We start from the raw sequence: 24957 nt of genomic DNA, 5'->3' as shown, positions 1-24957 counted from the left end.
GTATTGTTTTTTCGCATCATAAATGCCGTCACAAGCCGATTTCTGTATATCGAATTATCGATATATCGAACTACTTCGCGATCCCCTTCGAGTTCGATATATCCGGGTTCGACTGTATCACTTGCTGGTGATGGCTAGGCTGTGAAGATGCTGTTTGGTAAATAAATAGCTACTTACTAAACATGTCGTGCTGGTTTATAACAGAAATACTCAAAAATACCTTCCATCCTTTTCTTATCTTTTTAATGATTTTTTTTTTGGTCATAAGAATTTATGTTATTAAAGATTTCGTCTACATCTCATGGAAGTACCACTTTAGCATGAACACAACATGACAATAAACACGTTTTCTCCCTGCGTGCCACATGCTTTGCCTCAAAGCTCCAAGGCCCTCACAAAGCTGGCTTCTCCTCGAAGCTCATGAGCCTAGTGGTTAAGCCATCTCAAAAAAGCGCCTTAACATTGTCCATTTTTTATCCGGAGAAAGAAGCACTTGACTCGCGATCCTACGTGGCACGCAATGTTATCTCGTGGGAAGTATATCACCGCGGCCAGATGCACTTTACTATAACTCGTTTTTAATAAAAATGTCTTTACTATAAACAAATGCACAGTCGTCTATGGAATACAAACTGGGGCTACTGTTTCATTTTACTATACAGTCGAACCCGGATATATCGAACTCGAAGGGGATCGCGAAATAGTTCGATATATCGATAATTCGATATACAAAAATCGGCTAGTGACGGCACTTACGATACCAAAAAACGATACCGCATGTGTCACGTAATCAACCCACTCGCATAATGAACCCACCCTCCGCTTTTTACCCAAGAATTTGAAAAAAAAAAATGCGTTAAGACCAGCTCGCTCACATGCAAGCGATTGAGCGATCTCAGCGACGAGCGGCAGCGACAGAGCGAAAAATTTCAAACTTGTTGGAACTGCGTCCCCCTTGCCGCTCGAGCCACCGCGACAGCTCAATAAAAGGTTTCTGTGTCGCTGCGGCAGAAATCGCGAGCGTTTTCGCTTGCATGTGGATGGCGCGCGTCACTCCCGTTCCGGTCGTCGCATCCACAGCTCATTTCTTGGCAGCGTGTCAAGATGCTGCGCAGCGATAACGTCAGGGCGCGTTTATCTTTTTATAGCTCCTCCGGTGGCGGGGAGCGACTTGGCAGAGTGCCCGTGATGGCTTGATTGCACAAGCCTGGTTCGATTTATCACGCCGCGCTTGGGGCTGGCGTCATGATCACAGCAGCAGACCACGTGCTTCCGTTGATTCATACATGCAAAGATAAACGGCTCCCGCAAAAAAAAAAAAAAAAAAAAAAGCCTGCCGCTTTTTAATGTCCGCAGCCGCCATATCTTAAGCTACGTCGCGCGTACAGCACAACGATAAGAAAGAATGACTCTCGCAAAAAAGAAGAAAAAAAAAAGAAAAAGAGAGAGCTGCCGCTTCTTAACGTCCGTAGGCGCCATAGCCATGTCAGCCGCCGCGCGCAGAGGGTTCGCAACACACGCTGGAGAAAGCGTCCGACGTCTGTCTGAAAACGGGCTGAGCTGGCTTGGCGCATGTGTAGCGCGTGCTGAAGGAGAGAGATAGCTCGGCAAAAGAATGGGCACACCCACGCACATGGCTTGCAAACGTCATGTGTTGGCGCGCGGGAAACAATAACTGCAGATGCGCGCGCCCTTGGGGAATGGGCGCGGCGCTGTCCAGAACTGTCCCCTCTCATTCCTTCCGCGTGTGGCTTGAAAACGTCACGCGGCAAACGGCCAAGCATGATGCGATGTCTTTGGGGAAGGCACACTTTCCAGTGCGTGGTGCGGAGTTCGATATATCGAACGACCGGTGAAATTGAGTTCGATATATGACGCAGCTTTCCTATACTTTTACATGGGATTTTCAAGGGGATATTCCGTGAGTTTGATATAACCAAAATTCGATATATCCGGGTTAGATATAACCGGGTTCGACTGTATCAGCATTTACTATTGCGGGGTTCTAGCGTTGACTGCCTCATAAAGCTAGCACAAACACAAGGCACAAATGCTGGCAGAAAAGTAGACAACTTCCACAACACTTAAAGACATGCCGATGAGAACACCTTGGAGCCAAATGATTTTCAAATGATAAAATGTTCTGAAAGTGCATTTGACAACACCTTGTGACTAATGCACATGGCTTGCATTCTCATGCAGTACAAGCCCAAAAATTCCACAACATAGATATAATGCAAAACTTGGGGATAACGTTAGATAAACGAGCTGTTAAACGAGCGGTTAAACACACCTGCCAAAGCACAGCCTGCCAGGTCTCCTGGCGTAACACTGATCCATGGGCATTGATGGTTGAGAAGAGGGTCTGCCCGGCGCTCTTGCGGACCGCCGAGCGCGGGTCAACGCACAGCTCGCCAAGCCGCTGGAAGAGGCACATCCACAGGGGATCCCAGTCACCCTCCTCCTGTTTGAGCTTCTCCGCATTCTGGTACAGGTAGTCAGCCATGTGCCAGAGCAGACCAACAGCCGTCAGCGACACGTTGAGCTCCTGGTTCTGTGAGCCAAAGCGGGCGGCCGTGTCGACGCACAGCTGCAGACAGGCACGCGGCATCACCGGCAGGAAGTCTGCCACCACCAGCTGCAAGCACTGGAATGCCGACCGGATCAGTGCCTCCCCGTGGCTCTCCGAGATGGCACCAATGATTGTTAGCACCTGGAAAAAAATCATTAAAACAGAGAACAAAGGGGTGTTTATGTGACACAACACAACTTCATGCGATTTAATTAAGAGATTTAGTGAGTAGTGCTATGGGTCACATAACCCATTAATCTCAGTAACCCATGAGTCACATAACCCATTAATATCAGTAACCCATGGGTCACATAACCCATTAATATCAGTAACCCATGGGTCACATAACCCGTTAATCTCAGTAACCAATGGGTCACATCATCCATTAAGGACATTTAATTAATTGTTAGGTATAAGTTTTATTCTTTCTAATGATACATAATGATATATAGGCAGAACTATACATGGATCACCACGTGATATTCGCCTCTGACCACTGAATAATTTATAATCGAATCTGTTTCCTCACCGATTTCGGTTTCAGTTTCAACAGCCGAGCGATGGCTGTGATGTCAGTCAAGACTAGGTTATAAAAGAAAAAGAGCAGCCATATAATCGTTCCTCTCTTGTTTGAGATCCCTACAACGCTAAAGCCAGCTTGCCTCATGAACTGGAATCACACCCAGTGAAGAGTCAGCAATTATATCGCCATTTTTTTTCATGCTGTGCGGGATCTAGACTTGTGACGGCACGGCCATCTCTCGGCTGCTGAAACCGAAACCAAAACTGGTGAGCAAAGAGAATTCAATCACACATTATTTGGCAGTCGCAGGTGAAAACCATATGGTATTCATAGTGGTATCCATCCAAATGGTATCCATCAATACCAAGAAAAATGCTATTAAAATTTGGTGCCTATACTCCTTTCATGTGACCACGGTCCCATGAGATTCAGTTATGTGCAGTTTGGGCATGTTCGCTGGCCAATAGTTACTGAAGAACAGTGCAGTGTCCAAGGGTGCGCTTCCGGTGCGTCAGTCTTCCTTAATAAACAATCACATACATCATGCGTTACGTGATCAATATGAACTAGTTTCATGGCCTTACTATGTGAGGACGTCACTTCATGTGGACAGCAACCAAGAAGGCTTTGGCTCAAGGTCTCAAAGTGATTAACAACATTCTTCTTTGTCCCAGAGTCACCCTACCAGCCTGCACTGAAATTATGGCAGGTATATAAAGACAAAATGTAGGCTAGCGCCGTAGTGGAGGGCTTTGGAAATTTCAACCACCTGGGGTTCTTTAACGTGCACTGTCATTGCACGGCACACGTGCGTCTAGCTTTTTGCTTCCATCAAAAGTGGTGGCTCAAAACAGATAAATATGTTTGCATCCTCATTCTTACGTGCTTTTGTGTGGAAGATATATTACCTAGTCACTATAACTATAATCGTGGGTTGAATGGCGCATAGTGTAGGACGAATGAGAAAACGAAATGGGACTAACAGTGAATAGCGGACAGTGGATTAAATGGAGATGGAGCTTTCATCATCCATTGTGTGTCTCATCCACCACATTCGTCATCCACTGTCCAATGTGTCCACCCTCCATCCAATTCACTGTTCGCTATTCACTGTTAGTCCCATTCCATGTCTCATCCATCCTACACCATGTGCCGTTCAGCCCACCGTTATAGTTATAGTGACTGGGTCATATAACTTCCATACAAAAGCACGTAAGAATGAAGATGCAAACATATTGATTTGTTTTGAGCCATCACTTTCGATGGAAGCTAGTGATGGAAGCAGGTAGATGCAGTGAACAGTGGATTAGCCAGACAGTAAATGTACAACAATGAACAGGAAAAACAGTGAATAAGACAGATAGTGGATGGGATAGAGATTGGAAGATCAACGTAGGTAGGCAAGGCACACGACGGACAGAATGCACAGCTGCTGAAGAATGGTATATGGTACATACCCATCAGTGGCAAATGATGATTGGGCTGGTGGGCGTGTGAGCGAGCAAGCGAGGGAGCGAGTGAGTAGCATGGATGATGGAAAGATGAAAGGCAGGTGGATGGACAGCGGATGATGATGATGAAGAGGAAGAGGAGGAGGAAAAACTTTATTTATTGAAAATTAAAGCAGACACTCCCAGGAGGGCCCCTAGTCCAGGAAACCTCTGACCGTTCCCTCTAGCTTGGCCCGCTCTACCAGTTGCAGCTAATCTGCGGGTTGCATGGCCAGAAGGGGCGGCCTCCCAGGAGGAGGGAGTGGGGTTTTTGATAGGAGGAATGCGGATGGGATGTGGGCATTCCCATAGGTAATGGTAGAGAGTGGGTGGGGTGCGTTGCAAGCGGTGCAATGCAGTGGGAAGATTGTGGGGTGAAAGATGTGCAAATTGAAGAGATGGGAACGAATTTCTCTGGAGTTGTCGCCAGTATGTGCTGTCGATGTGATTGAGCGTGTGACATGGTGGCGGGTACGTGACACAGCATCGACGATAGTGGTGAACAATTGTAGTGTAGTCAAGAGGTTCAATGAGGGTGCATGCTGAAGGTTTGGGATAAGCGAACAAGGAATAGTGGATGACGAAAGGTGATGTTAGGGCCAGCTGACTAAAGCAGCAAGAGGGTTGCCCCCACCTGAGGCCAGCCATGGGTCAATGTCTCCCCATTGCTGTGCAGTAGCGAGAGCGTGCAATCCAACTGCTTCTGCCGGATATCCGGGTGGGCAGAGGCCATCTCCACCAGTGGGGCCAGCAGCAGCACCTGGAGGCTCCTTCGCGATGACAGCGGCGCGTGGACCGGCGCCGTCGTGTTGTCAGACGGCGATGTCACCGTCGCTGGTGCCGAAGAAGAGACGGTAGTGGTCGCTTCTCCTCCTCCTCCTCCTCCGCTGGGCGAGGAGTGGTTGAGTGCAGCCTTGACTAAATAGGTGAGGGCTTCTGCGCCCCACTCCCGCATGCGGGTGTGCGGATGGGCGCACACCTCCAGCAGGTGCTGTGTCACCGGTCGCCACAATGCCTCCACCCGGCCCAGGTTCACCAGGCCCGTCTCGAGCAGCTTGGCCACGGCAAACAGCGAGGGTTCCTGTGCAAGACGCCGGGACCTTGCTGTACATATGCACACTACACAGCCCCTCCCTGTCGCACGCAAATTTTTTAGTGACAACTGTACTGGGCGCGAGGACACATAATTCTGTTCTCTTAACGATAGGGGGCCCGCAACTACTACTTTCTCCTCACTGGTTTTCGATCAGCGAGTTAAATGGTAGTTTCAGCTCAGGTATAGTATCTTTGAATGCAACCTAAAGGTAACATACACTCACTGAAGGCACGACAAGGCTGTGATGAGCGTTATTTTATGGCATGATCACTGTCATACCCCAACACCAGGTTCACGACTGGTTCACGACCCATTCACGACTGGTTTTACAGCTTCTTAGTTTAAAGAACACCCCATAAAGCAACCTAAAGAAAAACACACTCCCAGAGAATATGTTCGTAACTTATTAAATGGTTTTAAATTGTAAAAAAAAAAAATGAGTACTAGTAAGAAATGGAGTCGAACCTCTATTTCGACGCTGGTAGTGTTAATCCATCGCACCACGAAAGCAACTGGAATTGTGGGCTTTAATTACACTCCTATTCATTTAACAGTATTTCTGCAGTCGCTAGGTGATGCTGCTCAGAGGACCTACCGTTGAGAGAATGGAATCATGCCACGAGGACATATCGCAGTGCCACTGCTGAACAACACCCGCACGATGATAAAAGGAGAGTTGTATACCACTCCCCAGCACCGCAACACATTTCAGACCATGCATTTTTACATTTACAGCTTCGTGGTCATCTTTACAGTTTGCGCGAGTCCTTAAAGAAAATTTTCTCGCAAAAAAGCCCTTTGCCGAGCGAATCAGCTAAGACAATAATATGGAGCGTTTTAGTTCCCAGTGAAATTGTTTAACGACCAGCACTTAGCAGCCATCCTTCTGCACGTGTTGCCACCATTATGAACCCCACTGACATGATTATGCCATAGTAGGCAGAGGCTAGCGTTCCCCAGGTCACAAAAAAAAAAATTGCTCAAAAAAAGAATTTCTGCGTCCAAGGTTGTGCACCTGCACAGAATGCCAAGTCATACTGATGCGGTACAAACCATATGCGAACTAGTCGGTTTCCCTTTGTGCAGACTGCTGTGGTGCTATTAGACTGAGCCCTTAAACTGCAGTTTTACGGTAGCTGACTACCTTAGAGTAGGCAATTTCTCTATGCCTTGGATGACACACAGAAACAACCTTCAAATACTTAAACCGCGGAGGCGAGTTTCAGCTACAACCTCCAGTGCCTGCTCATAGTTACGAAGCAATTTAGTGACAACTACGTGAACACAGCTTTGTTCCCTTAAATGCGTGCTGCACTCATGACAGGGTGAACTTGCATTTTTGCCCATAACGTAAACCATTATTCTCACAACTTCCCACCTTTCAGGTCTAAATCGAAGCTTGTGCTCAGCTCGGCAATGTACTTCTAGTGCTGTGGTACTAATTAACCGCCATGAAGAATGCACAAATAATGAGCCACCGTTATCAAGACGACACACGGTTACAATGTGCAAAGCAGGGACCAACTAACAAAGAAAAAAAATCAACAGAATAATGTGGTTTTCGTAAAAAGATATTCAGCGCTGCACAAAGACACAGGCGCTGGAAGAAAACACAGGACAGGCGCTGTGTTTTCTTCCAGTGTCCGTGTCTTTGTGCAGTGATGAATATCGTTTTACGAAAACATGTTTCACCAACTAGCCCAGCAATGCGTTTAGTTAAGAATAAATTGGCCTGTGCCTTTTAAAATGCGCAAATTCTTCCTAGCACCATCTGCCTCGCAGCAAGAGCAATCACGTGACTCTCTTGCAGCACCAGGTTGACGCTAATGGTGCACACTCCTGTGCTGAAGCTGACGCACGCACAATATGGAACATTTGGCAAAATCATGCTGCTTCAGTGCCGTCTGAGCTCTCTCTCCCTTCCTACTTGCGTTTCCCTCAGTGCACTTATCAAACTGAGCGCATACCTACACACTTACCCCCACCTGGCTACTGCATGCAGCTACTCCAACACTCTCAAGAAAAAGCATTGATTAAAGCTTACATGCGAACCAATGAGTGAGCAGAGGTATAAATATAAAAGACATCCCCCGCGTCTACCCCTAGTCCCTAAATATTCCAACAGGCATCATACCGCCACTTTGCAACACCTGAAATTGCTGCCACAGAAATTTGTATTATTGCCACGGTAGCTGTCTGGTTGCTTATTTTAACTCGATGGCGTTAAAGGCTCCGTTCACCGAAAATCCAGCATCGGCGCTGATGTTGGCGTTGAAAGCAAAAAATCCCAAGCATTCCTCTATAGGCTTTCTTTCGTATGGGAGGGCGAAATGAGGATCAGCCTGCCAGGACCCGTGCATTCATGTTACCCTTAGGCCATCCAAGCTTCCAGGCACATTTATACGGTTCGGTAAAAGCGGGGCATGCGAGCTGGTAGCCTATGCTATCATGTCCTGCCCTTAAAGGCATACCTTAATTGTCCCCCATAATTTTTATTTTTCTTTCTCCAACACATTGCCACAAGGTGGTAAAAAAAAAGTGGTCAAACATTGTAACCTCAGTAAAGCGTCCAGCTCTGCCAAGGCTAGCAAAGTAACAAAAGGTTGCATGAATGTTTGTCACGCATAAGCCAAGCTTTTTCACAGCCACAGACGTGACCAATGAAACATACAGCAGCCCAGTGTGATACGACTAAAGCCCAAATCTTAGCTTGAATGCACTTACCAGCCTGTCACATTTACCATGCTTCAAAGCACCCTTACAAGTATTCAACACTTTTCAAGGACCCACCATGACAGAGTAGGATTGCAATTAACCAAAGAATTAGCCAAACTATCTAGCCATTAGTTTTAATTGTGATTAAACTACTTCCTAACACTTGTAGGTGCAACATGATGATGACAACATGTCAGTATGAATCCTGTGTAGAAACACATTAACCCAGGCATGTGAAATGGGTACACAAAATTTGTTTAAAAAATGAACATCTTCACGTTCCAAGGTAGCCCAGATACTGCTCCAGTGACTGCGTGCCACAACGTGCGTATGGGAGGACCCAGCAAAAGCTTTAATTATTCAATGAAGAAGGTGGGAATTTCTTTCAGCACAATCTTGGAATGCGCCCTAAAGAATATGGAAACCTGAAAACTTTTCCGGCATGAGATAATAATTGGCGAGTGAAGGAGACAGAAGCCCAAAATAGAACGTATAGATTCCTGAATACTACAAATGCAAATTTTATTTGCTCGAGCAGTTTTTATGGTCCTTGCAGGCACTTCATCACCAATTTCCAATGTTTTCACACAGCAACAAAATGTATATGCACAGTTTTTCTTCTACACAGGACCATGTGAAACCAGCGTGGCCTTTCCTCGCAGCCAACACTCGCAATGCAGGAACTTCGTCTGGAAAAAACTGTCGCTCACATCAAAATAAATGTTTGGGCTCATTTATTTATGAAAGTGACATAACCGCTCACTATTATTGCCATCACCCAGTCAGGTTACCATTAATAATGCATACGAGCTCCATGGCATGGGCAGCAGAACAAAGATGGATGGAGTATGCAAAACAACTGTGATATGCCTCGTGGCACGTAACCCGTCTCTTTTGTAGTGAAAGCTACACTGCGGTAGGTTTTCAAGCCGTCGGCGTGGCACCGTGGAAGACGCAGAAGAAGAAAAAGAAGAAAATGAAAAAGGAAAAGAAGAAGAAAAAGAAGGGAAAAAAAAAGATGAAGAAGAAGAAGACAGATAACTCGGTAGTTGGCAGAGGGGAGAACGACAACAGCGAGTTGCTAGGACAGAAGGTTCATTTGAATGTTGTGACGCCAGTGTGCCCCAGAGTTTGACGTAGAGACAATGTCATACCACTAGAAGTCTTCTACACCCAAATGAGAATGGTCAACGTCGAGAGGCAAGGGGTGCTCATACGTGAAATGATTCCCCTATGGCAGAAATAACGCTGAAACCATGGAGTAGAGCAACCATGGAGCAACCATGGAGCAACCATGGAGCAACCATGGAGTATGTGCAAAAGTCATGTCTTTACTTTGAAGCCGAACCTAAGCGTAGCCAAGGAGATTGCTTTCGTGTAACTCCAGATTTAACTACAAGCTAAACCACAGCTAATCTTTTTTTTTTTTTTTTTTTTTTTCAAAGCGGAGAGAAGTGACACTCACTCTGTTGTTGTAGGCCAGCTCCATCGATTCTGTGGAAAGCTTGCACAGAGCATCGATCAAGTGATGCAGTGCCACATCGTCCAAGTACCTGCACAGGGAGGCACGTGCTATGGCATCAACACATTCAAAGTGAAGCCTTTGACAAAGGGTGGCAAAGAACTACCTGTAAAGGAACCAAAAAACTTTCCTTCAAGCTTATTTCTGACTGCAATCAGTGTCTATGGATTTATGAACAGGACACTTCTCCCTTTGACCACTCAGTTTCAGATTCATGAAAAGCATGAAGTTCTTTCCAAGACATTTCTTAAGCAGCTGACGACAGTTAAAGAAAATAAAAAGTTACAGAGGGCATTGAGACATGCTTACATGCTGTAAGTGCAAAAGCATGAGATGGATCACGAAGTGGATTAGGTTGGATCAGTAGTAATCACGAAGTGGATTAAGTTGGATCAGTAGTAGTCATGTGTATATAGCGCGATGACTATATATAGAACTGCTGCGACCATGTGACTTCCCCGGCAACGCCATGCCGATTTTTTGGGACCACCTTTCCAGGATGTCACTGCCACCAAAATCCACTGCTAGTGGGGCAATAAAACTTTCGCCTTTCAACGATAAAGGTCGAATAAACGAACTCAAGGAAGCTTGACAAAAAAAAAAAAGACGAAATTACTGCCAATCTGGGTAGCCTCGTAATCAACAAAGTTACAACAAAAAGATAGTTCTCTGTCCTTCCTATCGGTGTGACTGACTGAGCACTCTGATTGACACTTTTTCTCTTAAAAGAAAATATGATAAAAGGGCTCACAAAAGCTTCAATGAAATGTATGCATTCCCAGGCATGGCTCAACTGCAATGATAACTCTCGCGGCGATAATATGACATCCAAAAGCACAGGGGGATAAGGATGATGAAGAGAAACATATCAACCAACGAAAGTAAAATGGGCATTCCTAAACTTCAAGCATGCGCTTAGAACAGAAATGAAACATGGATTTGTCACAAAAAAAATGAAGCCACATATTACAGAATCTTATCATTCAAACCTGATGAATTTAAATTTACATTTACACATGTCGACCAAAGCGCTGACCTTGCCAAAGTCAAGCGCATTAAAAGCACTCTTATCACCTTCACCTCTGCAAGATTTCAATTAAAATTCAGTCATTCATATGTTTGAATTAATGAGATTCGACCATGCCCCAATTTCTGCCGGGATGCTACCCAAGTTGTTACACTGTAAAGACAGTGACGAAAGTGAAATGCGTCAATTAGGACAAAAAATAATACCTTAACTGAGAAGATATGTTACCACCTTGTGCACAATAAAACTTGGATTTTACGTTCATGTTTAACGCCCATCGCAGTATATATGAGCACAATAATGAACGCCAATATAAAATTATTACCGAAATGACCATCAGTGGAAAACAAAAGTACTCAAGACAGTTCTGCTTTGAAAACGACTCAAGGAAAGAGTCGAAAACCGAAGGCAGCGACGGCATGAAACGCAGGCTCCGAGACATGAACTCAGCAAGCAAGAAAGCAAGGAAAAGCAGAAAACGAAGACAACGGCGACGGAGTGAAGAACATAAGAATGAAGAGAGAGAGAGAAAGCAAAAGCGCGCAGCTTAGAAATCGACGAGACCACACTTACTGGGAGTTGTGAAAGACACGTGACAGCGTGCCGGCCAAAGGCACGTAGCTGTGGCAGCGTCAATAGTAGTGTTTGTTTCGCATGTGTGGGGGAGGGAAGAGGAAGGAGGAGGAGGAGGAGGAGGAGGGTCCGGTTCGACAGATGGTTTTTTTTTTTTTTTTCGCAGAGCATAATGGGCGGAAAAGTAGGAATTATTGAGATAAGACAAGAGGAAGAAGAGTGAAAGGAATATTGTTTCAAAAGCGAAGGTGGCAGAATGGATGGGATGGAGAGAGAGAGAACAGACAAAAACACAGCATCAGTTGCAGGCACGTATGGAACGAGGACAAGAACACTGCACGTTTTCAAACACAGGTACAAGAAGAGATAACGACAAATGTAGCACGGTTACAGCTTCGCAAAGCCAAGGCCAAGTAACAATGACAGGCAATGTGAAGGCTACGAAGCAGACTCTTATGCGCTAGCATATTAAGCTCATTCGGCCGAAAAGCCGTCGCCGCACCCTAGAATTGAGATGTGTAAAACCACTCTTTGTGTAATGCTCAGGGTGGTATCAACTATTTCTCTTCCCGCTTAGCATCCATCTACTCTAGTTTAGTTGGAGGCTAGAACCTGTGACATATGTACCTCCAATAGTGTGCCGTTAAAAGTTTCGCCGTTTATCGAGAAGTGAGACCAGTACTGCACCTTCCTTTCCCGAAAAAGTAACCTAAAAAAAGAAGCTCGCCAATTATGCAATCCAACCTCTCCATAAAAGTGAAAGTACTGATCAAAGCATCAATCAGATCATGATCAAAGCATCAATCAGTACACTGCAGCAAAGAGTAGACAAATCGACCTGAAAGGTAAATTTTTCTTTCTAGCCATCAGATGCCACCTGTAAGCTGGATGCCTAGATGCAGTGTTCAAGAACTGCATTGAGGCATCCTTGGCCATTCAAAATGGCTGGTGACCCTACCACGTCATGCCATATCTTTAATTACAGTCATGCATATTACGCTAACCTACATGATGCTAACTCCGCTGCCTAACTCAGATTATGAATTCACTTTAAAGAAATTAATGCAAAACAAGAAATTGCATTTGTTATGTAGCTACTACACTCGAATATTAGCCACATTATTGTTGTTAATTTACTACACTCACATATTATGATGTACTATATGGGGCTTGACGTCCCAAAGCGTCTCTGGCTATGAACACGTCGCAGTTAGACACTCACATATTAGCCGAAAATTCAGATCCCGAACACAAAAGCAGTGGGAGCATTCGCTAAAGTAAGAGAAGTTTTTTAGCTCTTTTGTCCAAAGAAATACGCTCAGGCAACTCACTGGGAGCTCTCGAAGAGGCGTGACAGCATGGCAGACAGCACGGGCAGGTCGGCCATGACAGCCGTGGTGATGACCGCAGAGGAGTTGGTGCCCGCCGCTGTGCCGTCAGAGCCGTTCTTGGGGGCCGCCTTGAGACTGCCGCCTGTCGAGGGCTTCAGGCCGAGGATCCAGACCAGGTGCTGAAGGGTGGTGAGCACCAGGTGCCAGGCACTGCCCAGCACTGCCCCATGCGCTTGCGCCAGCCCCAGGATGGCTCGCATGCACTGCAGGTTCTTGGCCGTCAACTGCATCACACAGAGACAGGCCTGAATGTGTTGGCAGCGTCACGTGTCCTCCTTCACGCGCACCGGTTACGTACAGTAACCCACGCGCATCCCAGTCCTGATAACAGAACAAGAACCCTTCAAGCAGTAACATTCAAGAAAAAATTCATGCCAAGCAGCACAGCAAAATGGAATGCGAACGGTGCCCAAGAAGATTCAGTTCGATTTGTGGGCATTAGTGCACTAAAACGACTCAGGCTATGAGGGACGCCGTAGTAGAGTGTTCCAGAAATTTCGACGTCCTGGGGTTCTTTAACATGCACTGACATCGCAGAGCGCACAGATGCCTTTGCATTTCGCCTCCCCATCAAAATACAGCTGCTGCGGTCATGTTCGAACCCAGGTACTCCAGCACATTAGCCGAGCGTCTTAACCAATGAGCCAGCGCAGTGAGTACATGCCTTTCCCCACTGGTATTGTACTTTGTCTTTCTCCAACCATTACGCCTCAACTGGCCAAACAAGACAGTCCACTTGTTCAAGGAAAGCAAGCAAGAGAGGGAGGTGAAGAGGAGAGTGCACAACAGCAGTGCTCACCATGACAGGCCCCTGGTGGCCGCCCAGTGAGGGTGTGGGCAGGGGTGTTCCCACCGCCACCACTTGCTGCCGAGGGGCATCGTGGGGATCACACCCTGGTCCACCCAGAAAAGGTCCCAGGTTGGGGCCCTGTTGGGGAAGAGGGACCGGAGGAGGACCCCCCTGGACCATGGAGCCCGGCCTGTCGGAGGAACCGTCACCCCGAGGGTGCGGAGATGCAGCCGCCTTGGGGAACGTGGAATTGAGCACCTGCGACACAACGGTGAGCACCCCATACATTCAAGCCAACGAAGCAAAGCGATGAGGATGATCGAGAAGTCACATTTTGGATCTCTCGGCTGCTACTGCACCCACCGTGAGAGTGTAGTGTGGCGGCAAGGAACCCTTGCACATGGCCGTGATGAAGGCATCCCGAGGCGTTGACATCTGCAACTGGCCGCACAGGCTGGCATATATCTGCATCGTCTTTAGGATTTCCTCCGTGGCTGCTTCATCCGTGCTGTATTCCAGACCACAGATCAGGCAAAAGTCCCTCTCGGCACAACTAACGTGGCTTATAATGAATGAAAAAAAGGCACGAAGACAAATGCATACCTGGCGTCAAGCAGCAGTGAGAGGGCCGCCAGCAGCCCACACCAGGATGAAGACACCAGCTGGCGGTGGAGGCGTAGGCTGGCAGCAGAGTCACTCGTGGCACCTTTTGACTGGTCCACCACTGTGGCAATGCTGTGCACCACCTCCAGGAGGCACACGTAGCCCAGGGACACCCCGTAGCCCTCGGCAACCACAGGCGGCTCCACCCGGTCCAGCATTTCCATACTGCGAAGAGGAGCAAGCCGGGGATAATGACGCGACCATCAGTACTACCATGTTAACCACTGCTGCATGTCACTGTGGAACTGTAAATGCACACATGCACAAATAAAAAGAAAAATGCTGCCTTGCTCTTTCCCAGGTGACTACGAGACAATATAAGAAAGCTGTTGAGTTCAAACAAGGGCTTCTCGTTTCTGTCCACAGTAAAGCGTTATAAGACGACAGTGAAAATGCGAAGTATGCAAGCGTGCATTTTCCTGCAGAAACAGGTCTCCCTTGGCGATGAAGTCCACCTGCTTTTTCCTAAGCATCATTAGCACATTTCTGAGCATCTGGCCGGAGTAGGTACTCTTCATTGTCACACTAGTTGGCAAGAAATGCACATAAACAATGCCAACACTGTTTCAGAAAATTGTGGCCATAATTTTTCCAGCCGGCACAATTCTCCAGAATTTCTCATGAACTGGTGAGTTAACACACTTCTATCACTCTGACGCGTGTTTTGACTCTGGGGTGAAGTAATGCAACTCACGCTTTGGCGAGTGTAATGAGTCGATGAAGAAATGGCTTTCCTATAGGCTCAATCAAAATGGTCCTTTAGCTCTCTGATAATTTGCGGTCTTCTGTATCAGTTGAACACAGAAAGCTGCACGACAGAACACACTGTTCTATCGCGCATTAACTTTCCAGAGCGAGCGGTATTTGTTAATGACAGTGCTCAAAGTTCTAAAAGAAAGAACTGTCTTTAGCCTGTGCGTATCAATAAAATTCCCCAGTTAAGCATGCACTCACTAGGTGGCCTTGGAGACACCCGGCGTGGCGACTTGCGGCAGCAGAGGCATCCAGACACCCCTGTACAGGAACGCCGCTTGCAGTGGCTGAGAAAGTGCAGATGCGTTGCCACCTCCTGGAGTGCCGGGACCGCTGAGAGTCACCGAAGGTGGCGGTGCGGTTCCACCAGAGCCACCGCTGCCGCCACCCCCGCCGCCGTGGTGGTAGTGGTGGTGGCAAGGGGCACTCACAAACAGCGCCTGCACGTAGGCACCCAAGGCATTCACCATGTCCTGGAAGATCTTGGTGCTATGGTCCTTCATGTCGTAACTCTCGCAGAAGCTCCTGCACAAAGGGGGATAGAAGAAGCCAGCGAAATATTAAAAAAAAGTATAAGCACGTTTTATGCACACAGAAATTACACCTGCATTATGAGGCAGTAGAGGGCACCAGCTCAATTATCAGTGCCTTCCACTACCCACGGCACACAGCAACCTGGGTTACAGCTGGCTGTGCATCTGCAAATATTTTTAAGGCGAAAGTCTTTTTTGGCTCATTAGTGGCATGTGCAGAAAGTGACCGTCCGCGGAATATGTGACCAAAAAAGACAGATCCAGAAAAAAAAAAAAGAAGAAAGAAAGAAAGAAAGATTAAGTGGTCGTTGGTGTCCTTACTTGAGGAGTTCTGGCTGTGAGCAAAGCTTGTGCAAGACTTCCAACGCCAGGGTACGCTGCCAGTTGGGCTTCTCATAGTCCAGGAACTTCACCACCAGTGAGAGAAAGATCTCACACTCGGTCACCTGAAAGACCGAGCACCACGGTCATTTAACAACTTTTTAGCTACCTTTCCGTCCCTTCCAGACTTTGATCAGCAATAACAAAAGACTCGGCAGAAAAGAGAGCACAGTGAACACCCGAGCCAGGGAAACAGCGCTTCAAGGAAGAGGCAAGCTCACCAGGGTGGCGTAGAACTTGTGGATGAGGACGGAAACGACGCGGACCAGGCGCATAGAGATGGGGAAGAAGGGTCGGTCGGGGGCCTGCCGGGCGTTGGGTGAGAACAGCTTGATGACCAGAGGGCAGACGCGCTCCTTGAGCAGGAAGCGGAACTCGGGATGTCGCAGGAACGCCTCAGGGAAAGAGGCCAGGATGGACTCGACCAGCTCCAGGCCCAGTGTGCGCGTCATCTCTGTCAGCCCCACCAGCCACAGAGGCTGGTCGGCATTCACCATCTGCACCAGGTCCTGGCAGGCGAAAGGGAAAAGCATCAGGGCCCACACTTCCAAAACACGGCACAGACTGGCACACAATACTCCTGGAACACTGCAACGACAGAGACGTAGCACGAGCGAAAAAATCCAAGACAGGTAAGGTGCCTCTCTACCCGCTTCACTAAATTGTTTTTCATTGTGGCATGCTTTCACCATACTGGCTGTATGCAATCAGAGCAGATTCATCTTAGAAGGATACTGAGGACACCTGCATTCAGTTTTTGCTTCAAACAAAAATGTACTGTCTTACTCTTCGCAGCTTTTTTAGCATTCGCTTAGCAACAAAAGGTACATGTAATACTCCGAAAACTGGCTACATTTTTTCCAAAGAACCATAGGAAAGTAAAAAAACTAGGAACTAGCAACTCAACAACAGCTTTTCGCTATTCGCTAACCCATTTGACAGGCCTTTTCAAGAAGTGGTCAAGGACAGTGCCATATTAGAGACTGGGCTGTGCTCATAGCACAGGAAAGACCTGAGGATTATCTCATCCACACCTAGCTTACAGCCCAGTTAAATCGGTTTCTTAGAGGGTCACAAAAAAGTGTATACAACGCAGCTCTTTTTGCGAATGCATCTGCCTTTATGAAAATGTGATTGGTTTCCACCATCTGGCATGCAATTCTCTCTCTCTCTATCTCAAGCTTCAACTATGTTTTGCGCTTCTACTGATGTTGTTTACGGGCACAGTTTGTTTAGAACTGTCACCTGAATGACCAAAAGCTGGTGAATGGAGCAGCAAAAAAAAAAAAGAGAAAGCTTAAACAGTTGCAACATGACAAATACCATGGCGTGACTGGGGAAGAAAATAAAATAAAGGTCTCCACTCAAAAGGCTTTTGGACGGCAGGACAGCAGCCCAGCGGTGAAGCAAGAGGCAGGTTTAGAGAGACAAACATTATCACCTGGAACAGAAGGAAAGCATCCGCCGCACACGGCTGCAGAGACTTGGGTGGACTGCGACTGCCAGCTTTGAGCTCCTCCAGATTCACTTCTTCCGTCTTCACAGCTGCAGAAGAACGAATGTTCGCAAAAAACTTCACACCGGCTTTGGTTAATTGTTTCACACAAGTTATGTTCTACCAATTTGCTAGCCTTTACGCCTATGCCCGAGGTGCATTCAAAAGAAGAGAATGCAGTCATCGTGATTGCTAAGTGGTTAGGTAAGGTTAGGACCCTGGCTCAATCCCAGATGTGCCGGCCACACTTCAATGGAGGCGGAGTGCAAGGTGCGTCTGCAAGCTGCAAGATCCCCAGCTGGTCTTAAATATCCCATAGTCCTGCTTTCTTTCTTCTTTCACTCCTGCCCTTAACCATAGTACCACGACACGGTTGAGGCGTGCACCATTTTCCTCAAAATCAATTTAGGAAGACAGTGTTGTACAACTAGAAACAAAGCACCACTTCCACTCGAATGACGACATACCACGACGAGTAAACAAACATATGTCTAAAGCAGTCCCACTATCAAGCAATGTGGCCGGAAATGAAACGTAGGAACCATTGGCTCTACAAACAAATGGTCTCAGAGCATAAGCAATACGACATCTTACACACTGAATCATACACAGAAAAGAAACAAGTGCCAAAGGCATGCAGAAAAGAGCACGGTTCCCTAACCAGGCACATTAGCCAAACTACACTACAGGAGACTACAGAGTCACTGAGCAGCATAATCTTCGATGCCCTGCAATTACTGACCTGTACTTGGACAGCCCTAGATATGTGTAACAGTAGTCCTAACAGAATGTAAGGAATGAGACAAAAAAAAATTATGGCCGTATTGCATAGTTAATCAAATGCAAAGTAGGTGTGTAGCACTGCTTAGGCACGGAGGTAAGCACAAGCTGCTTCACGAAGTGGCGAGCGGCTCGGAGCCGAGGTCCACGAAGCACCGTGCGTGCACGTCTGCTGTCCTTGAAGGTTGAGGATTAACTGATGCGAGGGGAGAGATGCCGAAGTTGAGGACGTGCGAGCGACACACGACTGCTCACTCCGGAGTAACACACACTTGTGCAACGCTGCCCAGTGACGGCCGCCACGTCCGCAACTGACACGCCCCTCTCTCACTGTCTTACTCACTCACTGGGTACATCTATGCGGCCGCTGCGCCCCTTCAGTGTTAAGTTGCATGATGCGGGCGTCGCCACTTCCCTTTCCTCCTCTTCAAGTTCAAGCAGAGACGGATGGACAGAGAGAGAGTGGCTTGTGCTGAAGTTGTGCGGCCTCCTCAATGCTGAGCCGCGTGACACGCCCGTCGCCACCTTTTCTTTCTCCACTTCAAGTTCACGAAGAGAGAGAGAGTGAGCGGCTTCGGACAGACATTGGCAAAATCCGTGATTACGGCTAGTAGTGCTACACACTAAAAGAAGTTTGCACTGACCAGTAGCAATGCTGCAATTGTGCAGACTGCTTTTTGCACCTAACAGAAGTTGGTGCACATAAAATGAGTTTCTAAGTTACTAACTTGCCTGCCCATCTTCACAGTAAGCATGAAACTGCAAATTCTAAGTGCATGCCTACTTCAAGGAGTGAAGGAAACTTTGCTCATCATCTCCCGACAGCCGAGTTAAAATGTCAACTGACCATCTGCCATGGCCGCGTCCTCAGCCTGAACCCGTTCAAAGACCGCCGAGACCAACTGACGGACAGTTGCCGACGCTGTGTTGTTGGTGGTGCTGTTTTTGGTGAAGTGCAGTCTGAAGCATAGCACGATAGCCTGCGAGAAAATCAGCCGACATATCAATTTGAGGAAAGCTAGTGTTACTGATAGGCACGTAATCACCTATTATTCTCCAACTGAAATTTTCGATCTAGCACACACAGCACTGGAGATATTGGCAATTATAAATAAATAGAAATAGCCTCCCCGTTCCGTCTGGACTCACACACAAGGCCGACTGAACAAAACATTAAAAAAAAAAAAAAGATTGATACTGCACTCTGCCCTGCCTACGAATGCACTAGAGTGCTCCACAAATGCACTCTGGCTCAGTTGTGCACCTCCTTTTTTTTTTTCTTTTTTTTTTCTGCTTGCTTTCTGCCACAGCTTGGCAAAAGTGGAGTAAGAGGAAAGGGGGCTAGATGCGTTGTCCCCCTACTGCCCAGCATGCGCCCCGCCTTCCTTGCCACAGTCTTTGGCGAGCCACTGAGAGCTTCTTCCCAGTGACGTCCCACATGCCTTAGGATGTTCAAAGGCAGAATTTGCACAAGAAGACCAGCATCGGTGGCCCCCGTGAAATATGGGAATGGCAATTTTAAAAAACTTTCCGCAAATTTATTGCCTCATTGCTGAGGACTTGCAATCTGCATGCATGCTGATGTTTGCTCCACATAATGCGGCCATTTGATAGGCACTTTAACCTTTCTGAAATATGGACAAAAATTAGTAAGAAGCTGAACAGTTTTGTACCATTAACCAAGCTCAAATAGTACACACACACACACACACACACACACACGCACGCACGCGCACACACACACACGCACACACACACACACACACCTATGTGGCCTTAAATTCATATCCAATGTGTCAACCACACATACTGCACTAACAACATCACTCTCTCAGAAGTAAGGCATTACAAATGCCTTGGTCTCTGGATTACTAATAACTTATCATGGACAAAGCACATCGACACTGACTGCTAGTGCCCTCCGTAAACTTTTTTTTTTTTAAAGATCTTTACAATCGGCTATGCCAATCGTACGATATCTCCCATACAACACCATAGTCCGCCCAACGCTTGAATATGCCGTCATAATTTGAGACCCGTTCACCGCATCTAATACCGACAAACTAGAACGCATCCTACGGAAAGCAGCAAGATTTATATTAAATAAAATGGTCGTACTCAATTATGCAATTGCTTCAACAATGTGGTTTCCTGTCAATAACTGAGAGGTTAAAGTTCTTCTTTCAGTTAATGGCAGGACATCACAATATTGACACATCTGGTATTTTCACTCTCGCCACAGGCTACCAAATGAGACAACGACACGAAAAAACAATAATACCTCTAACCTCAAGAGTTAATTCCTTTAAGTACTCTTACTTTCCTTGCGCAATAGTTGACTGGAACAACTTTACTAACGATGCAGTCACGCAGAAATCATCAAGATCAATTGAAGAGCACCTGAAATAATCCACCATATTGTTCTGGCTTTCTGTATGTTTACTTGTGTGTATGTACCCACCCTGCTAAGGTCTTGAACAATGACCGCAGCATGCATACATAAAATAAATAAAAAATAAAAAATTAAGAAACCCTTCCAAATTTCAACAAGAAAATTCAGGGCTCTTTATCGTATTGTCAAAACTCATTTCTCACACTATTCTTGCAAAAAAAGAACTTTTCACGTCGTACGACTGCTCTTTCAATTTCCTAGACATATAAAACTAAGCCCCATTTAAAAACAAGCTTAAGCGCCAAGTCAAGCGCTGACACTAGTGCGTCTGACATGGAATGACCCAATACCCTGGACTGCCAATGGCTGGAACACATCCCACTTGCTGGCGAGTTTTGAAACCCTTGCAAGATATTTTTCTTTTTTTACCCGATTTGTCAATGTTATACATTTTTGTATTGTTTTCCTTCGTTTTTAGGCTAATGTATGGCCCTTTCTCACCATTGTCCCTCCCGCCTTATGTAATGTCCCTGATAGGAATCTTTAAGGGAATAATAAATTGTGATGATGATGATGATGATGATGATGAGATAGGCCTGGATGTGGTGTGGCTAAGAAATGCGGTCCCTCTCACCTTGGCTAGCGCATCCCCCTGGACGACCGTGTTGGCGGTCAGCAGGAGGGTGACCGTCTGCAAGAGCTTCAGCTCCTCGATTCCGCTCTCCATGAGATTCCATAGGCAGGTGATGATATTCACAGCCGCCGTCTGCGAGAGTCATCAACACTTTCACTGGTCATGAAAATCCACGGTAATAACACTCTGGTCAAGCATTTCACACAGCAACCGTAGCAGTTTGTGCAAACAAAGCCAGATCTCAATCATGGCACCGACTCTGTACTGTGTCTTGCAAACCACCTGCCCAACTCGAAAGTGACTGCCCTAACATTGTAAAAAGTAGGAATGCCAAGCATCAAACATCATGCACAGGCATGCCCTGAGTAATCATGTCATTACAGGGCAATTAAAATGGTTTTACACTCATGAACCTTCATGATACATGCACTGCTTTGTGCTGTAAAAATTGCCGAAGCACCAAATGTCACTGCACAAGAAATATTGCGCCCGACATTCTAGTCGAATCAGAGAGAGAGAGCAAAGGCATGCATGGTCATTTTCCATCTAAACTCTTATAGAAAGAAAACCTGATTCAGTTTCAAATGATGCGGAAAATATTTAAACTGGCCCCTCTAAAACAGCTTCAAGATACCACTAAAGCCTTTATAAAGCTCCCTCCAATTTTCAATTGCATAATGGCTATGCCCGACCTACCAGTGAGACTGCTTCAAAGGTGACCAGTTTCTGGATGGCAGACAGGCAGATCTGAACAATTTTTGGGTTTCTCGTATCACAGCCTAAAAAGAATGGCTCCAGGATCTCCGGGCTCTCGGAAAGCAGAGCTAAAAAAAGTAAAAAAAAAAAAAAAGAAAAAAACTATTACATGTTTGCTGACACCCAGCTACACTCTTGCTTTAACACTTCCGAAACAACGAGAAAGAAGAGTTAAACCAGCAGTAGCAAAATTTTTTGTTCCCATCCATGGCGACATACCGTGACTTCAGAACAACTGTACTTTGATTAATGCTGAAGAGTCGAGCTTTTGCCTAGGTCAGAAGGTGACACAAATCACCATGGTCATCACAGTCTGTGCGATAACCCCAACTGGTTCCACCGCAAGAGCTCCCATCTGAATCAAACTCCCCTCCAATAAAATACAAATCTCCCACCATGTCCACAGAACACATTCCTGGAAATTTTGTTAACTCCCTACTCTATCGAACCTTCAGCCATCCTAACCTCTATTTTCCATGGTGTCCACTGTTGCACTCTACTAAGCCATTGGTTACTACATATGCAGCCCTCATAAAGTAAACGTTAAAGAGGATTTACAACCCTCTCATGTGTATGGACTATCCACGACTACATAATCATTTTAGACTGTCTTACCAAGCCTGAGGTCATGGTGCTTGGCTGCCGCATTCCGAACTTTGATGATTCCGGACTCTGCTGCCTGCACAGAGAAGGCGTATGATCGAAACAAATCAATTCAGATATTCACCTACTTCATCTCACTCAGAGCACACTATGACACTTTGTACGACACTAATTACAGCTAGGCCTTATTTTTCAACACAGCTGTAAGCGCTGACATGATGCATGTTGCCGCACCGTGAAAATGTGAATTGCTTTACAAACACATGTGGCATGACTGAAAGCAACAACTTTTGTCAAAGTTATGACCAAGAAATATACTGCAAACGGTAAGAACACTCGAAACATGTGCCGATACCTTTGAAGGATGGCATGATACACAAAGTATGTACATGTTCGAAGTTGCAAAACTGCACATGAACTATGAGAGAAACCACCGTAGTGCAGGGCCCAGTATTTTTAGAGTCCTTTAACCTGAAACGGCATCACGCAGCAACTGCGTTTTTCGACTCCCATCCCAATGAGATGCAGTCACCATGGTCATGATTTGAGCCTGCAACTTCTCACCAGAGAACACCCTAGCCTTAAGGCAGTGAAGAACCCCATAGCGATGATCCACATTTTTTACTGCGAAGAACTAACATCAAGACAATATGCTATAAAACTTGATTGAATTTGGACGAGGTGGTATATAATGAAGACGATTACTAACTATCAGCTGACTATAACTGAAGAAACACTATGCATACTTCCATGCACAGTGTGCAAATTGTGTCAGTGGCATCGGTGTTGCTCCGTCATTGGATGAAGCGCGTGTGTGCGCGCAGACTGCTGTCGAACCAGCCGGTTGTGCCCTCAGTATTTTACCCACGACTATACATAGAGTGGAGAAAAAGTTCAATGCAGCCAGAATGATTACGTCAATGACATGTCCCTTTCTTTGATGCACTATACAAATTATTCTGGGGCCAGCTAGGGAAGCAAGGAGAGGGTATGTATTGGTCAATATACTGAGTTCCTCCTCTTCAAAGGCAAATGCCTTTCTAGGCTCATAGGACTGCGAGATTCTGCGAGATTCCACAAGATGTGTCTATGAGAAGTTGCGATAGGTTCTGGCGTCGAAATAATTTCCCCGTTCGACTAGTTAGGCCTTGTCCCTATAAAAAGCCCATAGCATCACATGTAAATGAGTTTAGTGACGCATGTTGATCTTGTAAGCAGAGTGCAATCCTGCAATTTTTGCCTTGAAAGGCTTGCAGATGGGGAGATCGGCTAACAAATGGCAGCTAATATAGACAAATTGTACAAATGGCTTCCTGAAGTTAGAGTTCCTGTAATAGACTAGTGAAAGCTATACCCCCAGCCTGAATAAAGCATAAAAAAGTCAACATAATTACAACCGAACCGTGTGTTTTAAGTACCCTATACTTGGTGGTGCTGGCTTGCTGGCCATGTCCATTGTGCCCAAGCTGACACGGGCAGTTTTTACGAGTCTGAGCGAGTTACAATAACCTTGTGTATATTTACGGTTTCACATAATTTGGTCAAAGAGTCAAAAGAAACAAAAAGGTACAGGTGATCAATGCGATTCGATTGCCAATGTGTGTCCTCCTGCTGTTTGCTAGGCCCATTTAGGTGTGTGAATTCACTTTCACCATGAGTTTGTAACATTGGGAGGCTTCTGGAGTTGTCTGCGTTTCGAGAGTGACGACTGAAGTAGTCTGGAAGCTGGATGGAGGTATGTGGAGGCCATGGAGATCGAAGCCTTTAGGAGGTGCAGCACCAAACACGCGCGACCTGAAACGTCACAGTGGAGAGAGAGAGAGAAAAGGGGCCAGCTGCCATCGCAGTTAGCAGATGGTGCTACCCCAAGAGAGCATTTTCGTGACAGAGAAGCGTGAAGAGAAAGCATGCATACAAACACATTTGCCCAGTCTGCAAGGGACCTCTATGTTGTAGGTTGGGGCCTAGTGTACGGCAGAAAAAACCACTACTCTATCCTGCTTGCACCAATTAAGGGTCACCGCTAATCGGCCGTAGTCATTGGCATTCAAGGTGCGGTCGTGCTCTATTCCACAATACCACTTGCAATTTTTGTCTTCAAACGAACATTGCACTACAGCATCTCTCTTTCAGAGGACCCGGGCTAGTTTGTTACCATGCGGTCTTAAGATACTTAAAGGAACAGAAACACAGGACAAACACAGAGAAGACAACGGAACGAAGTGCCACTTCCAACTAAGTTCATTGCACACACGAAACAGATATATA

General features: G+C 46.3%; 1 protein-coding gene across 4 annotated transcripts in view; it reads right to left on the bottom strand.

Annotated features, from left to right (window-relative positions):
- mon2 (Mon2 homolog, regulator of endosome-to-Golgi trafficking) overlaps positions 1-24957 on the bottom strand; it is a 239330-nt gene that overhangs the window by 208785 nt on the left and 5588 nt on the right. For 3 of the 4 annotated variants that reach the window (XM_084579205.1, XM_084579206.1, XM_084579204.1), the window contains exons 3-17: positions 22702-22765; positions 22027-22154; positions 21331-21462; positions 19152-19284; positions 17471-17574; positions 16251-16538; positions 15970-16094; positions 15317-15640; positions 14303-14527; positions 14063-14207; positions 13709-13957; positions 12850-13133; positions 9862-9949; positions 5220-5666; positions 2294-2713 (exon numbers count right to left, since the gene is read on the bottom strand). In XM_084579205.1, coding sequence (XP_084435331.1) covers positions 2294-2713; positions 5220-5666; positions 9862-9949; positions 12850-13133; positions 13709-13957; positions 14063-14207; positions 14303-14527; positions 15317-15640; positions 15970-16094; positions 16251-16538; positions 17471-17574; positions 19152-19284; positions 21331-21462; positions 22027-22154; positions 22702-22765 — 3156 coding nt within the window. Of the gene's footprint in view, positions 1-2293; positions 2714-5219; positions 5667-9861; positions 9950-11518; positions 11567-12849; positions 13134-13708; positions 13958-14062; positions 14208-14302; positions 14528-15316; positions 15641-15969; positions 16095-16250; positions 16539-17470; positions 17575-19151; positions 19285-21330; positions 21463-22026; positions 22155-22701; positions 22766-24957 lie in introns of all 4 variants that reach the window. The other variant, XM_084579207.1, reaches the window with a different exon arrangement.

Source organism: Amblyomma maculatum, chromosome 9 (assembly GCF_055883805.1).
Source record: "Amblyomma maculatum isolate TAMU_Amacu chromosome 9, ASM5588380v1, whole genome shotgun sequence".
Taxonomy (NCBI): Eukaryota; Metazoa; Arthropoda; class Arachnida; order Ixodida; family Ixodidae; genus Amblyomma; species Amblyomma maculatum.
The sequence above is the reverse complement of the archived record's forward strand: the minus strand, read 5'-3'. Positions and strand labels throughout refer to the sequence as shown.